The sequence below is a fragment of the Manis javanica genome, chromosome 10, assembly GCF_040802235.1.
Source record: "Manis javanica isolate MJ-LG chromosome 10, MJ_LKY, whole genome shotgun sequence".
In the NCBI taxonomy this organism is placed as follows: Eukaryota; Metazoa; Chordata; class Mammalia; order Pholidota; family Manidae; genus Manis; species Manis javanica.
The window spans coordinates 41,704,812-41,722,667 of record NC_133165.1 but is presented as its reverse complement, the minus strand read 5'-3'; the positions used below and the strand labels follow the sequence as shown (position 1 = coordinate 41,722,667).

At 37.0% G+C, this 17,856-nt stretch overlaps 1 protein-coding gene across 10 annotated transcripts in view; it reads left to right on the top strand.

Annotated features, from left to right (window-relative positions):
* Positions 1-17,856, top strand: part of LOC108394392 (S-adenosyl-L-methionine-dependent tRNA 4-demethylwyosine synthase TYW1) — a 343,841-nt gene that overhangs the window by 34,613 nt on the left and 291,372 nt on the right. For 6 of the 10 annotated variants that reach the window (XM_037002495.2, XM_073215218.1, XM_073215220.1 and 3 more), the window contains one exon: positions 3,240-3,362. The exons of 2 other annotated variants lie outside the window; for them this stretch is intronic. In XM_037002495.2, the coding sequence (XP_036858390.1) occupies positions 3,240-3,362 (123 nt within the window). Of the gene's footprint in view, positions 1-3,239; positions 3,363-10,599; positions 10,663-17,856 lie in introns of those variants that run through there. 2 more of the 10 variants (XM_073215224.1, XM_073215223.1) reach the window with 2 other exon arrangements.

The window sequence follows — 17,856 nt, the reverse complement described above, 5'->3', positions numbered from 1 at the left end:
ATCCTTCTTCCAGTTCATTGAGTTTCTTGGATGTGTAGATTCATGTCTTTCATCACATTTGGTACATTTTCTGCCATGTTTTTCTTCAAGTATTCTTTCTGTTCTTTCCTCTCCTGCTGGGGCTCCCTTTTTGTACATGTTGGTACACTTGATGGTGTCTTTCTTAGACTCTTTATTTTTCAGACTGGCCAATTTCACCTGATTTATGTTCATGTTTTCTGATTTTCTGCCTGTTCAAATCTCCTATTGAAACCCTCTAGTGACATTTTTAGTTTGGTTATTATACTTTTCAGCTGAAGAATTTCCTTTTTATAATTTCTTTATCTGTTTTGATACACTCTATTTGTTGAGACATTGTTCTTCTGGTTTCCATCAGCCTTTTGTCCTTGGTATCCTTTAGCTCTTTGAGCATATTTAAGGCAATTTACTTAGTCTTTATTATGTCTCTGTTTTCTCAGTGATAATGTCCATTAATTTCTCCTGTGATTAGGCCATACCTTTTCTTTTCATGCTTCATATGTTTTGTTGAAACTTGCAGTGTGCTAACTCTGGAAATCAAATTCTTTCCTCTTTTGTAGTTAGCCATGGGTTGTACTTGGCTTATTTGGTTAGTGACTTTTAAAAACTATTTTTGTAAGACTGTATCTGTTGTCATGCATGGTCTTTGAAATCTTTCTTTAGCTTGTGGTTAGCTACTGTTGTGACAGATTTTCTTGAATGTCATTTTTAAGTTCGCTTTTTCTTGATTCAGTGTTTACTTGGTTCTTCTAAGCCTTTTGACTAATTCTCAGAATCCTGACAAAGTTGAATGTGTTGGTTTTTGCTTAATTTTTAGGTGTTCCTGTGAGGGAATGGGCCTTTGGACTTACCCACTCTGCCACATTTTTGCTCATATCACTCTTAGTTCTTAATATTTAAAAAATTTAAGTTAAATTAAAAAAAACCCAAAAGTAACATTTATACATTTAAAAACTCAGTACCTTTAGTCTTAAAAATGAAAACTGTACCTTCTTGCCTCAGTCTGTCTAATTCTTATTTTCCTAAGGCAATCACTTTTAATTCTTTTAGCTTTTCATCATTTACCTCTGTATTCTTAAATAATAGGCCCTTCCTGCTATTTCTTGATTTGAAAAAAACCTCAAAATCATACATGTGCGCGCATACACACACACAGAGTGTCACTTCCCTTTGTCACACTTTCTGGTTAAACTCTTACTTTTTGTTTCATTATTGTGATTGTGTACAAATTCTCACCTGTCCTATATGCTGCATTATTACATTTTCATTCTTAGATATTTATTTCCTTTAAGATAATCACTACATCTGCTTTGATTTCATTATTACCATTAGTAAATCCTTCTAAAACTCTAATATTAAAGTGAAAATTGTTTTTCAGTATTCTGTGGTTTTTGTTGATTACTTGTGAATCCCCTTTCATCCCATATTGGAATGGCTGCTGTCCATGTCTTCCATCTACTGTGATGCACAACTTTCCTTTCACTAGCTTCCTGGGTTGGGTTCCCTGATTCTGGTGTCACCTATTTTCTTATTTCTTGGTTGACTCTTGTGTTTTGGGGCACATTCTCTAGTAGCTCCCTGAGCAAGGGTATTTTTGGAAGTAAATTATCAGAATTTTCATATCTGCATATTTTTATGATCATGCTTGAGTGATGCTTTGGCTGGGTATAGAATTCTAGGTGGGAGTAATTCTTTCAGAAAATTGAAGACATTGGTCCATTGTCTTTTAGTTAAATGTTGCATTTGGGAATTTCAGTTTAATTTCTGAATTTTTATTCTATAGTCTTCCTTCTCCACACGTGAGAAACTTTAGAACCTCTGAATAAAATCCTCTAACCATCTGTCCTTTGCTCTGTTCTTCCTTCTCCAGATTGTCTGCCCATCTTTTTTGCTTTTTCCTCTTGCACAGAATGTTTATTTCTAGTTTACCTTTACACCAAAGATGCCGACTTGTGTTTTCCCAGCTTTGACTCTGGTCTTCTGTTTTAGAGTCTCCTCCTGGTATCATCTCCTCAACTTTACCTGCTCTTCTGTTGTCCTGTTCAGAAGTCAAAATAGGTTCTCCAAAGTTCAGCAGATACTTTCACTTCCATCTCTCACTTACCTCCTAGGATTCCCTTTTTAGTTCATATTTTTCCTCTTTGGAGTCCCTACATTTTTTCCAACTCAATGATACATTTAAAATTATGCTTTTAAAATACAATATTATTCACTTTCAGTTATTTTCTTCAGGAGAGGTGTTCAGTGTAATCCACCCTACAGCTGGGAGCCGAAGTTCCAATTGACTCTCATCTGCTCCAGTTTGACTCTCTACCTCACTCAGGCTGTTCTTTACTGTGTCTGAGGAACTTCATGTTGTCAAGCCCTGTGAATGTGTCTCTGCCTTCAGTTTACTTGACCTCTCAATAGCATTTGTCATCATTGTCTCCTTTGAATCACTCTCTTCTGACTTTCATGACACCATTCTCATGGTTTTCTTCCTTTTTCACTTGGGGTCTCTTCCTTTATCTAACCTCTACATATTGGACAGATTCCAGGTGTGGTGCTAGGTTCTTTTCTTTGTTGATAACCTTTTTGTTGATGATCTTCTCTAGCTTCATGGCTTTAAATACTGTCTATATGCCAGTTATCCCTAGTTTTATATTCCAGCTCTGTCCTGTTCCCTGAGTTTTTTCTCATATATGTGGTTCCACTTTAAAATCTCTGTTTGGATGCCTAAGGCATCTCATACTCATGAATTCAAAATGGGGCTTTTTCTCCACTCTGCCAATCTATTTCTCCCCAAGTCTTTCTCATCTGACTAAAGCCAACACCATCTCAATTCCTTAAAAAAAAAAAATCATAAGAGCCATGCTTGGCTCCTTCCTTTTCCTCATTCCTTCATTTAATTTAATTACTAAGTCTGGTTGGTTCTTTGTCCAAAACAGAGTTCAGAAAACTTTCTGTAAAGGGCCAGCTGGTAAATATTTTCAGCTTTGTGAGCCATTTGGTTTCTGTTGTAACTCTCAATTCTACCATTGGAGCAAGAAGGTAGCATAGGTAATGTGTAAATGAGTACCTTTAGATTTGGCTGAGGCTGGCTGTATTTGGTCTGTGGGCCATAGTTTGCTGACCTCTAGCCTAAAATATCTCAAATCCATCCAGTGAACTCACAGTTTGGGACGGAGTTTTAGATGATTTGCTACTTTGAACAATGTATTTCTGAAGCATTGATGTTCCAGGAGGAGGAACCCTTTGAGAGCACCAGTGAGGAAGAGTCTGGTACTGAGGACCATCAGAGTTCAAGTTCTGTCATCGATGTTGAGGACCTTGGCAAAATCATGAACTGTGCAAAGAAAGAAAAGGTACCTTCTTTTTACCTTTAAAAATGCTATATTCACTTTTGGGAAATAGTGCATTTGGATCCTGCAGTTGGTTCACATCTAGTATTCTGTATTGGTGTGTAGTCTAACTGAGACCATTAGACAGTTTTATTTCTTTGCCTTCTGTCTTGAGAGTTTTATGTTTCTTTGCCATTTTTTTTTCATGAGCTTTGTGAAAATCTTCCCTCCAAGGCCTTGTGAAAATGAGCTTGTAGCAGGATGGCAGAAAATTTTAGGACAAGAACTGAGGAAGGAGGGATAGATGGTTTGAGGGACTGCATTCAGTGCTGGACAGCGTGGTGAGATTGACTAGTGTCCAAGTGAGACTCTCCTGTAAAATTGCTTTCCTGTCTTAGATACTGAGTGGTGCTGGGTTTATGGTTGGCAGCTTGGTCAGTAGTTGTTTGAGATCAGCGTATGTGGGGCCCTAAGGAATCTAGGGAATGATGGTCTGGATTGTCATTGACTCAGTGACAAGAAGAATGTGAGAATGTGCAGTATAGTAGGATTTTATGCAGATACCAGTGTTCTAAAATTGAAATATTATAATATATACAATAATGTAAAAATACATAATCTCAATTTAAGTGTGAGTTTTGGGAAATGAGAATATCCTAAACTAAAAATGTATCACATGCACAGGTCTTATAAACAAAAGAAGTGAACTATGGAAAAGTCCAAGAAAGTCAATGATAAAATTAACACAAACTCAAATGAAAGAATTCAGTTAGGTAGCAGGATATAAAAAAGTAAAAAGTCAATAGCTTTTATGTTTACAAAGAATAACCAGTTAGAAGCTATGGTGGACGAGAAGACTCCATTTACAATAGCCACATAAAAAATAAATAAGTAAATGGGAATAAATTTAAAAATAAAGATCATTAATCTATGTGAAGAAAATTTTAAGACATTCCTGAAAGATATAAAAGTGCCTTGAACAAATGAAAAGGCATCCCGTGTTTTTAGATATGGTTTTAGATATGACAGTTGTAAAGTTTGATGTAATCCCATTAAAAACTCCCAATAAATTGTTTTTTTTTCTTTTTTTCTAGAGCTGGATTGGTTGATTCTTTTTTTTTTAAATTAGGTATCCTTGATATACACTCTTATGAAGGTTTCACATGAATGGATTGGTTGATTCTTGAGAAAGATTAGCCCTACTAGATATTGAAACTTACTACAAGGCATTTGTAACAAAAACTGTGGTTTTGATTCCTGATGAGGCAGACCGATGCAACAATAAAATTCCAGGAATAAACCCAAGAATATATGGGATTTTCATATATGATAAAGGTGGCTTCTCTTTTCTCCAGGGGGGCAATATACTTTTAAGAAAAATGGTATTGACAACTAGATAGCTACTTGTGAAAAGATAAAATTGGCTCTGTACCTTATTGGGTCAGAAACCTAAATGTTGAAAAACTATATAAATAATAGAATTAGATGCATTGTTCTATAACTTGAATAAAGATTTTCTGTGTGATTCAAAAATCTGGAAGCAATAAAAGATTGAATTTACCAGTGCTTTTTAAAAAAATTTGTGTGGCTAAAAGTGAAAAAAAAGAGATGATAAAGTGAGGTAAAATATTTGCCCACATATCATATAGAAAGGGTTAATTTTTCTACTATAAAAGCATTCTTAGGTATTGAAAGAAAAAAAAAAAACTAAACCCTAATAGAAAAAAATGGGCAAACACATGAATAGGAAAGTCTCAGAAAAAGCTCTATAGACATTAAACATATGAAAAATACTCATATTCACTTATAATAAAGGACATGCAAATTTAAATTATACTGACATACATTTCTCACCTATCAAAATAGCAAAAATTCAAAAGTTGGGCAGCACACACAGTTGGAGAGGCTCAGGGGAAGCAGGCATTCACACCATGATAATGTGAATCCAGAATGGTGTAACCTGTATGGAGGGCTTTTTGGTAGTCTTTAACAAATTCACATGGATTTACTCATGATCTGGCAGGTCCAGTTGTGTAAATTTACCTTAATACATCTTCACAGATATAAAGCAGCATCTTCACAAGGGTGTGCCTTGCAGTATATATAGCAAACAACTAACTGTCAGATACTGGTTGAAAAAAGCATGATCATATCTACACAATATAATATTGTTATGCAGCTGTGAAAAATAAGGTGGATCCATATGCATTAATGTGATTTCCAGGTGGTGGTGGATTTGATTTGGAGGTTGATATGAACTTAAGATTTTAAGAAATGTTTACTTACTGTCATTTATATTTGCAAATGTGTAATTTAAGTGTGTGTGTGTGTGTGTGTGTGTGTGTAAACAGTCATTTATATTTGCAAATGTGTAATTTAAGTGTGTGTGTGTGTGTGTGTGTGTGTGTGTATATAAACAGTATTTTGAAGCTGTGTTCATGGAAAGAGCCTTTCATATTCTGACACCAACAAATACCCAAGTTCAGTTCAAATGATCTGCAGTTCAGTTCAATTCTGACACTAACTACTTGGAGTTAGCATCAGGCTCCACAGGCTTAGGGCACAGGCCTGCAAAGACTGCCACCATTTCAGATGGCAGCTGAAAGTCTTGGGGGCCACCTGTACTTTTGATCAGCTGGTTATAAATCCCACAGTTCTCATGACTCCCTCAGTTTCCGTGAATGACCTAGAAGGACCCAGAACTCACTGAAAGCACTGTGTTTACAATTACAGTTTTAATATAAAGGATATAAATTTGAAACAGCCAAATGGAAAAGATGCATGGGACAAGGTCTTGGGAGTGGAGTTGTGGGGTAGAGACCCAGAGTTTCTGTGCTCTCTCCTCATGGAATCTGGGTACATCCCTCTCCTACCACATCAATGTATTCACTAACTAGAAAGCTCTATTGAGCTTTACCATCCATAATTTTTATTGGTGTTTCATTATGTAAGCATAATGATTAGATCATTGGCTATATGATTGAACTCAATCTCCAGCCAATGATCGCTCCTGCTCCTGTCCCTGGTGATCCAGACTGGCCCAAATTTGCATTATGCAGTTGGTCTTCCTGGTGACCAGCATTCATCCTGAAGCTCTGTAGGGGCCACTGTGAATCACCTCATTTGTACAACAAAGACTTCCAGTGTTTAGAAGTGCCAAGGCTTTTTGAAGTTCTGTCAGGAATTGGGGACAAAGACCAAATACATTCTTTATTATGCCATAGATGTAGAAACAAGCATAGGAAGCCCTCAGATCTTATTTTCTAAATATCATTCCCCACTAAATGGAACCATGGCTTCTTAGAGAAATGGCTATTTCCAGGGTTGGAACAAGGTGTCCCTGGAACACTTGTTGAGTGAGTAGGTCCTCAGTGACTGATGGAGACTTGTCAAAAGAATGTAGGAACCAGCTTGAAAAGTTTTCTGTGGGCCAAATTTGGGACAATTTGAGCATGATATATTAACAGAATGATTATATAATGAACATAATGGATTGTATTAAATCAAATTAAAAACAAAATTGATCTTTGTGCTACTCAAACAAAGGGAGGCACAGGAGAAAATCTTTACAGGTGTCCAGATAATAAATATATAAGGTATGACAGAATGAGAAATCATGTGATTGCAATCTTAAGTGTAATAATTGATTTAAGCGAGGATTGGGTCAAATGTCTTTTGGGGACAGATAGTCACATAGTCTCAAAATATCCCAGACACCAAACCAAAGAGTAAATCAATGGGGGAAAAAGTACCCCACAGTTTATTTATTAATTACAAAAGAAAAAATGTCCCTTTACCGATAGAGTGATCAGTTGATTCCCACCCATATCAAACAATTAAATTTAACATCATCATTTGTATTAAAACTTTATGTTCCTCCTGATACAAAGTGAAGCAAGATACATACAACATCACCTATGTAGTTCTGTGTCAAAAATGTTTGACTTGAATCTAATCAGGAGGAAGCAATCAGACAATCCCAAATATGGGAGTCTGAAACAACTGGCCAGGCTCTTTAAAGAGTCAATGTCATAAACAATAACAATAAAACATGGGGTGGAGACTGTTATAACATTTAAAAAGACTAATGGAACATAACAGATGCATTGTATAAACTTTAATCTTGAGTAAAAGAGAAAAGGCCATTGTCTGAACATTTGAGGATATTTGAAATGGATTTTTTATTAGATAATATAATATTGGAGTTTTGTTAATTTTCTTTGTTGTAATGTATTGTAGTTCTGTAGGATCATGCTTTTTTTTGGAAATGAATTCTGCAGGATTTTAAGGGTGAAGTCTCACCTTGTCTGCAACATACTTTCAAAAGTGTATTACTCATTTCAAAAGTAAATTTAACTCATAATAATTTAATACACAATATACATGCATACATGTGTATCATACATGTCTGTGTGTGTGTGTGTGTACATGTGGGCATACCTTGATGGATGCATGGATAATGATCAAACAAAAGTGGCAAATGTAGGTACAGGGAATGTAGATCTTTATTGTACCTTTCAATTTTTCTGAGGGTTTGAAATAAAAAATACAGGAGAAAAACTTTTCCTCCATGCTCCCAAGAAAACAAAAAACTGCTATCAACTGAATTATAAACTATTTATGATATTACCATGTGAGAATATCTTCCAATTTTTGGTAGGTCTAGCTGGTGAATGACTAGTTTTGAATTATATAAGGTCTTAAGATCTTCCTTGCATAAATTGTGAGGGCCCTCTAATTTTATACTCTGGGTGGCCTCAAATTATAACAAATGTTGATTTAAGGAACCAAATTTAACACTGATTTAATTTTGTCTAGTGTAGCTCCAGGGGGAAGCAGTGATCCTGGAGTGGGGCAAATAAGCTAGTGTAACCAAAATCAACCTAAGGGAACGCTAGATTGGGAGAAACTCACTTATTGCTCATGATGAGGCCTGGCTGCTGCTCTCACTTCCCTGTCTCTCCCTATCTGGTGCTTGCTCTCTTCCCCACCACCCTTTCCAGCAGGAGCTCTGTGGGCAAATCCCTAGTGACTTACAGATACCAGACCAGTTACTGTAACAGAGAGGAGAGAACAGCTTCTCTCCACCAGAGGCCAGGAAGAAACACCTATTGATAAGGGCAGGCAGGGGATTCTGGAAATACTGCAATTTTACCCATACTTAGTTAACATTTTTTTCACTGTAAATTAACATACTTGTAGTAATGAAAATTTAGAAAATAGAGAAAGGGCAAAGACCTACCAATAATTCTATCTCCACAGAAAATTTGTTGGTATTTGTTTCAGTTTTGTTTCTATGCACCTAACTCTCTATAATCTCTTATAAAGATGTTGCCATACTCTCAGATAGTTTTTATAACCTGCTTTAAAAATCTTACAGAAAAATTTTCTAAAAGTAATAAATACTGGTATAGCCCATGTTATAGCAAAAATTACTTTTGAGAAGTTAAAAAAACTGCTTTGTGTTTTATTGTCTCTTATAACCTGCAAAGGAGGGAGATCTCTTACTCTGTGTTGGGTTGAAAGCACTGGCAGACTATGACTTTTCTGGTCATTTTTGGTAATGGGCACTTGAAAGCACAAAGTCTTAATTTGGCAGTAAGATGTTCAGTCCTTTGTAAAACTAAGTAATACTAAATAAATTAAGTCAACGTTTCCAATTTAATTCAAAGGGGTGAAACTCCTCCCTTCCTTATTGTTCTACTTTCTGGTCTATTTGCCAGCTGTATTTTGGATTTCCATGGGGTTTGGGGCCTGGAAGGTGGGGAGGCAGGAGAGAGAGGAGTTGGAAACTTCTTCCTTGAAACTGTTACATGATGCCTTGGTGCTCTTTCTCTCTTGTCAGGTATTTAAAGTTGGCTCTTCTTCCAGGCAGCATATTTATCATTTCTTTAGAGACATGGTCCATGGCTGTCTCCTGAGCTGGTCCCTTGCACTGAACAAGTGTATACTCTGTCTGACAAATGTGCTTCTGATTGCCATGTGCTCCTTCCGCTGAGTCCTGTACCACTGGCTGCCTCTCTTTCCAGGTCTGTCATCTGTTCTCCTCTCTAGTTGCCCACTTGGTCAGGATCTAAGAGCTGCTATACCCCATCACACTCCCAAGGGATCCTGAGTTCTTTATTCTGCGAGGACAGGCCTGTTCCTACCCAGCATCGGTGCTCACTTGCTACAGTGACTGATCAGTTCTTTTGCTGCCTGGATTTCCTGGGCAGGAGTCATACACCATTCTGTGATGCTCTCTGAGTGCAGGAGAGACAAAGCAGCTTCTTTGGGGCCTCTTTGGAGTCTCTCTCCTGGGACTTGAGGTGAGAGGCAGGCACCCACCTTGCCAACCTGTCTCCATTTGAGGTGGAGGGGAAACTCAAAATTACTGTACCAACATTCTCCAAAGAAATGTTCAAAAATCCTCTCTCCTAATGTCCATACTCCCTGCCTTTTCATATCCTTGATGTGAGGAAGGCATTTTTAAAGTTGTTAAACTGGTTATCAGATATTTCATTTGTACATTTATGACTTGATCAGACCCTCTCTTTGGAGTTTCACTTAATTTAATACCCTGTTTACATACATTTAAAGCATTCAAGGAATATGGGCCCCTGTTCCCGTTCTTCCTAAATCTTCTTTATAAAGGTAACCACAGTTTACAGTTTGGCAGTATTCTTCCAGGTAATTTATTGCTTTTACAAATACCTGTATTCTGTTATAACTTTGTTTTTTTGTGGCTAAACAGATGGGATCATTTTGTACTCGAAGTATACATGTTGCTTTTTTATATAACATGATAGCTTTCCAGTTCTATCATGTAGATCTACCTAATTCATTTTAGGGTTTATGTAGTAGTCCATAATTATGTCCCATAATTTATTTAATACCTGATGATTAGCATTTAGGTGTTTTCTCATTTCTATAATGAGCATACTTGCTCCTATATTTTTTGTAGCCATTGTAAATTTAACTCATAATAAATTACTAAAATTGAAATTTCTGAATCAAAGGGAATTTTGTAGTTTTGATAGATACTTTCAGATTACCCTGTAAAAAAATTAAAAACACTTTTATTTCTTCTTAGAGTGTACGAGAGAGATGATAATGCCTAGTTCTCTATACCCAGGCCAACCCCTGGATGTTATCACTCTTTTAAATCTTGCCTCCCCAAAAGATGAAAAATAATAACCTGATTTTAATTGCATTTCTTCAATTTTGAGTGAGATTAAATGTGTTTTTTCCTTCTGTGATCCATCTCTTTCTGTCTGTCTAGAGTTAGACTACAAAGTTTGTGAGGGGATGGTCCCCAAGACTGCTTTTACTTCTGACACCAACTGTAAGTTCAAGGGGGTTCCTACCCTACCCCCACCACCCCTGGTTTGATAATTTGCTAAAAATATTTATGGAATTCACTGATAGATGTTATTTTCATGGGTGAAGTTTGTTGCTGGGAAAGGGTACAGAAAATCAACCAAAGGAATAGAGCATAGAGGCAGTGACTGGAAAGCATTCATTCGCTGTTCTCAGGCCATGTTAACGCTCAGTGTCCATGTGTGACAGTGCACATGAAGTATTGCCAAGCTGGGAAGCTCACTTGAGCTTCAGTGCCCTGCGTTTTGACTGGGGCTTCTTTAGTTAGGCATGTCTGATTGACTTGAATGCCCAAGTGGTTGAACTCTTACCCCTTCAGTTTGGCAGGAGTCACCTCATTAGCATAAACTGAAGTGCCTTCTGAGGGTTCCACCATGAATAACAGAGATACAGCTATCACTTGGTAAATTCCAAGAGTTTAGAGGTTCCTTTCCACAAACTGGACAAAGGCCAGACTTCTTTTTAGGCAGGGTCAAATTCTTTATTACATACTGCCCTGTATCCATTTTTATATTGGGTTGTTTGGCTTCTTTTGTAAGCTTACAACTAAAAAAATAGTCTAATGAATGTAAAACTAAATTAGTAGCCACAATTACTTTCTGAATTTATAATTACTAACCTATTTTTCCTATTGTGCAACATTTTGTTACGTATTTCCTAATACCTCCATTTGTTGGTGTTGTCTCTGTCATTTTTAGTAGCTTTTGAATTTTTGAAACCATGGCAGAGGAGCTATTAAGAACAACAAGTGTGTGGAATGTAGGTTCAGGGCCTGGCTAGCTAGCCAGTTTGTAGCTAGGTGATCTAAGGGCACAGCTTAACCTTTCCTAGCCTTAATCCTCTTGTCTAAGAAACATGGACTGCAACCTCTGCTCTCCTTGCAGAGTTGTTGTGAGTCAGTGAGAACATGTACTTGAAAACAGGTTTTATAATTTCTGAAAGCCTGATAGATGCCAAAATGAGAAGTAAGTTTGCTTAGACATTTTGCTAGAGTTGATCATTTAGTTTGCTTCAGGTTTTCTGCTTTGATAATTGGCACTGGCTGAGACCCTTTTTACTTTAAGAAAATGTATTAATGTTTTCTTAGGTTATATTTTTCCAAATTGTCTTAAAACAGGATAAATTTTAGTTCATAAGATAGATTTAAAAAGATGTCCGGATTTTCCTACCCAGTTAAGAGAACATATATAAAGCTCTACTTGTAGTGGGTGAAGAGTTTGGAATAATTTTTTTCTAATTTTTTTGAGGTATGATAGACAAATAAAAATTATAGAGAAGACAAGTAGTGATTCTACACCATCTTACTACGCTGATGGACAGTGACTGTAATGGGGTATGTGGTGGGGACTTGATGATGGGGGGGAGTCTAGTAACCATAATGTCACTCATGTAATTGTGGATTAATGATACCAAAAAATTTTTTATATATATTTAGGTTGTAGAGTGTGACATTTTTTCTTTTAATTTTGATATCACTAATGTACAATGACTTGAACAACATTATGGTTACTAGACTCCCCCCATTATCAAGTTCCCCCCACATACCCCATTACAGTCATTGTCCATCAGCGTAGTAAGATGCTATAGAATCACTACTTGTCTTCTCTGTATATACTGCCTTTCCTGTGCCCCCCCCACATTATGTGTGCTAATAGTAATGCCCCATTTTCCCCCTTATCCCTCCCTTCCCACCCACCCTTCCCAGTCCCTTTCCCTTTGGTAACTGTTAGTCCATACTTGAGTTCTGTGATTCTGCTGCTTTTTTGTTCCTTCAGTTTTTTCTTTGGTCTTATACTCCATATATGAGTGAAATCATCTGATACTTGTCTTTCTCTGCCTGGCTTATTTCACTGAGCATAATACCCTCTAGCTCCATCCATGTTGTTGCAAATGGTAGAATTTGTTTTCTTCTGATGGGTGAATAATATTCCATTGTGTATACGTACCACATCTTCTTTATCCATTCATCTATTGAGGGACACTTAGGTTGCTTCCATATCTTGGCAATTGTAAATAGTACTGCAATAAACATAGGGGTGCATCTGTCTTTCTCAAACTGGGCTGCTACATTCTTAGGGTAAATTCCTTGGAGTGGGTCAAATGGTATTTCTATTTGAGCTTTTGGAGGAACCTCCATACTGCTTTCCACAATGGTTGAACTAATTTACATTCCCACCAGCAGTGTAGGAGGGTTCCCCTTTCTCCACAGCCTCGCAAACATTTGTTGTTGTTTGTTTTTTGGATGTTGGCCATCCTAACTGATGTGAGGTGATATCTCATTGTGGTTTTAATTTGCATTTCTCTGATGGCTAGCGATGTGGAGCATTTTTTCATGTGTCTGTTGGCCATCTGAATTTTTTCTTTGGAGAACTGTCTAGCTCCTCTGCCCATTTCTTAATTGGATTATTTGCTTTTTGTTTGTTGAGGTGCGTGAGCTCTTTGTATAATTTGGATGTCTACCCCTTATCAGATATGTCATTTATGAATATATGTCCCATACTGTAGGATGTCTTTTTATTCTACTGATGGTATCCTTTGCTGTACAGAAGCTTTTTAGTTTGATATAATTGCACTTTTTCATTTTTGCTTTTGTTTCCCTTGCCCAGGGAGATATGTTTGTTCATGAAGAAGTTGCTCATGTTTATGTCCAAGAGATTTTTGCCTGCATTTTCTTGTAAGAGTTTTATGATTTCATGACTTACCTTCATGTCTTTGATCCATTTTGAGTTTACCTTTGTGTTTGGGGTTAGACAGTAATCCAGTTTCATTCTCTTACGTGTAGTTGTCCAGTTTTGCCAGCACCAGCTGTTGAAGAGGCTGTCATTTCCCCATTGTATATCCATGGCTCCTTTATCGTATATTAATTGACCATATATGCTTGAGTTTATATCTGGACTCTCTATTCTGTTCCACTTGTCCATGGGTCTGTTCTTGTGCCAGTACCAAATTGTTTTGTAAAGTGTGACTTTTTAAGATGTTTAATGTGAAATGATTATCACAGTCAAGTTAATACATCCATCACCACACATAATTACCATTTTTTTTGAGTGTGTTTTGGAAACACTCAAGGTCTGGTCTCATCAAATTTTAAGTGGACAGTGTAAGAGTTTGGAATAATTTGTGGGTGTATTTTTTCTTTACTTTTTCATCTTCTGTCCATTGGGGGCACTGGTGAAAAAGCACTAAAGAAAACTATATTTTGAAATGAAATGATTTTGGATTTTATGAACTTTAAGCAGTTGGTTTATTTAAGATTTCTCTTTAAAAAATCTCATAAAATCATAAATCTGGGGAAAAAATAAATATTTTCTTTCAACCTAAGAATGAAATGAAACTAAACCACCAGTTTTTGTTTTTCATTATTGTTAGCTTATAGCAGAGTTTCCAAATATGTCTTGTGTTTTTATTTTATCTTGGACATAGTATTCTAAACTCAGTGATGGATATTACTGTTGCTCAGCTGTGCTTTATCATTGACTTTTTCCATATTTTTCTTTGGGGTCCTGAGCTGTTTCTGCCTAATCATCATTATGCATTGCACTTAATTGCCTGAACTGTTACTGTAGAGGAGGCTCTTGTACTTAAGAGCATTGGCCCTTGTGTCAGGCCAGAGCACTCTTGTAAGACCTCTTTCTGAATAATACTAACTTTCACGGAGTCACACTGTTTCAGCTTGTGTGTCTATTGACAAGTTATTTCACTCTCTGCATCAGTTTTCTCATCTCTCTTCTAAAGTGGGAGAGAATCACAGCTGCCTTATAAAGTTGTTATGAATATTAAAAAGTTCATCCCTCTAAAGCCTTTATTTTACTGCCTTCCACATAGTATGTACTTGGTAACTGTTAACTGTTATTGTATAAGGAGATGTCTTCAAATGTGATTGGTTTGGTTCATCTAGTATGGTGTTATACCTTCCTTGGATGTTAGATAGTAATTCTAGGGGTGAAGAGAATTTGAAAGGTGGGAGTGGTGTCTAAGAACAAGAGAGCTTAAGTTTGAAACATTGGAAAATTAAGAAGACAGATGCAAGGGGAATGAGGTGCTAGGGAGCATGGGATGGTTTGGGGAAATTTTAACAGTTTGGTATGTCTAGTCAAGTGGGGTGGGGATGCTTGGGGAAGTGAAATAGAGAAGGAAGGCAGGGCAAGATCCTGGAGACCTTTTCATGCTTTGTCATGGGTGGGGTGAGCTTTATCCTAGAGGCAATGGGAAGCACTGTGATTTGATTGAACAGGATAAGTGGGTTTGGGGGTGGTGGGAGAGGGGGTAGTTCCAATATAGGTTTAGAGTATTAGGAGAAACCAAGGTACACATTTGATGATCTCATTCAGTCCTCACAATGATCCTGGTATCTTTACTATCATCCCCACTTTACCATACAGTGTAGGAAACAGGCTTAGAGAATTAAAGCAGTTTGATTGGGTTAAGCCTAGACTCCATCTCTGTTGCAGTCCCCTTTGCTACCTCCCAGGGGAGAAGTGGTTCCTAGAAGGTCAGCTGAAGAGTTTGGGTAGAGAACAAGGAGTCAGAAAGAGCATGACAGTTCTTAGGTTATTTTCTTTTTCTTGTATTACCATTTGTAAATGTGAAGTGGATTGCTACTTATTTTTTCTGCAGTAAATAAATGTTGCTGAATACTCCCAACAGCATGTTCTGATAAGCAAACAGTGGTATCAGTATCATTCATTTTGGAAATAAGTGGTGAATGCTTGGTAATTAATGACCAGAGAAACATTTCAATTTGCAAAAGGATGTCAGTGTGTCCAGTTCTGATTATAAAGTTGATTAGTACTGCAGTAGAAAAATATGAAGATAGTTCTCCAGTCAGACTTATTTTTAAGGTTTTGAGTGTTTAATTTGCTCAGAAACAAAAAATAATATCTCTTCAATCTGAAGACATTGCCTTTAAACTGGCCTGGCTCATCCATGGCCTGTGCAGCAAGGAGCTCTAATACTGAGTTCTGAAATAATTTCCTTAAGTCAGGTTATCCAAAATAGGATCCCTGGGTCAGAGGAAAACCATTTAAAAGCTCTTGACACACCTCGTCAAATGACTTTTCAGAAAGTTAAAAAAGCATCCTTAAAACTATTATGCACAAAAAGTTTTGAGTCCTGATGAAAATGGTGATTTAAAAACTGAGCTATGACAAGTGAGTGGTATATAGGGGATTCCTTTATAAAGAAATAGGAACCTGCAGAAGTGGGTTAAATTGTAGCAGAAAGAGTTTTAGTTACACCTGGAGAAGAGCTTTAAATACTAAAAGTTGCCAGATATAGAGTCAGTTACTGAAAGAAGTAAGGTGTGCTTTTCTAGAGCTAGGAATAGGTGTCTAGTTTTGAGGCATTTATTCATGTACTTGGCCAGCATTTACTGAATGCCTACACTATGCTGGCATGGACCCAGGCTTAGGCAGGGTGGCTGTATAAAAAATGACCTCTAGAGAACCTGGAGATTCTATATCCAGCATTATCTGCATGAATTGATAAAGAAGGGAATCACTTGATGGTAAACAAGAATCAATAAAATAAACAGACATAAATAATCAATCAGAAAATAGTTTCTTCTTTTTCCCTGAGGAAGTGTGTACTTTGGTAATGAAAAACACGTTTGTTGCAAAACACTTGTTTGGCACTTATCCATGTAGGGGCATTTTACCTTAAAATCTTTAACATACTACTTCTTTGTCTTGTTTTTACCTAGGTGGTATTAGAGAGGTACTGTGCTTTCTGGGATAATGGTGTGAAATGAAATGGTGTGAAAAGGAAACATTTTATAATATATACATATTTTAAATTAATACCACTTTTTGCTCCCATATTACAACTATATAAGATTCAGATAGTCCTGTCTTTGAAGAACTTTTCACTTACTTATAGTCACTTTCCTAAGTACCTAAGAAGTTAGCTTACAGTTGGTTTTTATTTTTGCATGATGGGAAACACAAGCTTGGAGAGGGTATGTGTTTTTTTTTAAATTTTTTCTATTTTAGTATCATTAATCTACAATTACATGAGGAACATTATGTTTACTAGACTCCCCCCATCACCAAGTCCCCCCACAAATCCCATTACAGTCACTGCCCATCAGCGTAGTAAGATGCTGTAGAATCACTACTTGTCTTCTCTGTGTTGCACAGCCCTCCCTGTGCCCCTCCCACATTATACATGCTAATCATAATGCCCCCTTTCTTTTTTTACCCCCCTTATCCCTCCCATCCCACCCATCCTTCCCAGTCCCTTTCCCTTTGGTAACTGTTAGTCCATACTTGAGTTCTGTGATTCTGCTACTTTTTTGTTCCTTCAGTTTTTTCTTTGGTCTTATACTCCATATATGAGTGAAATCATTTGGTACTTGTCTTTCTCCGCCTGGTTTATTTCACTGAGCATAATACCCTCTAGCTCCGTCCATGGTGTTGCAAATGGTAGGATTTGTTTTCTTCTGATGGGTGAATAATATTCCATTGTGTATATGTACCACATCTTCTTTATCCATTCATCTATTGAGGGACACTTAGGTTGCTTCCATATCTTGGCAATTGTAAATAGTACTGCAATAAACATAGGGGTGCATCTGTCTTTCTCAAACTGGGCTGCTACATTCTTAGGGTAAATTCCTTGGAGTGGGTCAAATGGTATTTCTATTTGAGCTTTTGGAGGAACCTCCATACTGCTTTCCACAATGGTTGAACTAATTTACATTCCCACCAGCAGTGCAGGAGGGTTTCCCTTTCTCCACAGCCTCGCCAACATTTGTTGTTGTTTGTCTTTTGGATGGCAGCCATCCTTACTTGTGTGAGGTGATATCTCATTGTGGTTTTCATTTGCATTTCTCTGATGACTAGTAATGTGGAGCATCTTTTCATGTGTCTGTTGGCCATTTGAATTTCTTCTTTGGAGAACTGTCTGTTCAGCTCCTCTGCCCATTTCTTAATTGGATTATTTGCTTTTTGTTTGTTGAGGTGCGTGAGCTCTTTATATATTTTGGATATCAACCCTTTATTGGATCTGTCATTTATGAATATATTCTCCCATAGTGTAGGATGCCTTTTTGTTCTATTGGTGGTGTCCTTTGCTGTATAGAGGATTTTCAGCTTGATATAGTCCCACTTGTTCATTTTTGCTTTTGTTTCCCTTGCCTGGGGAGATATGTTCATGAAGA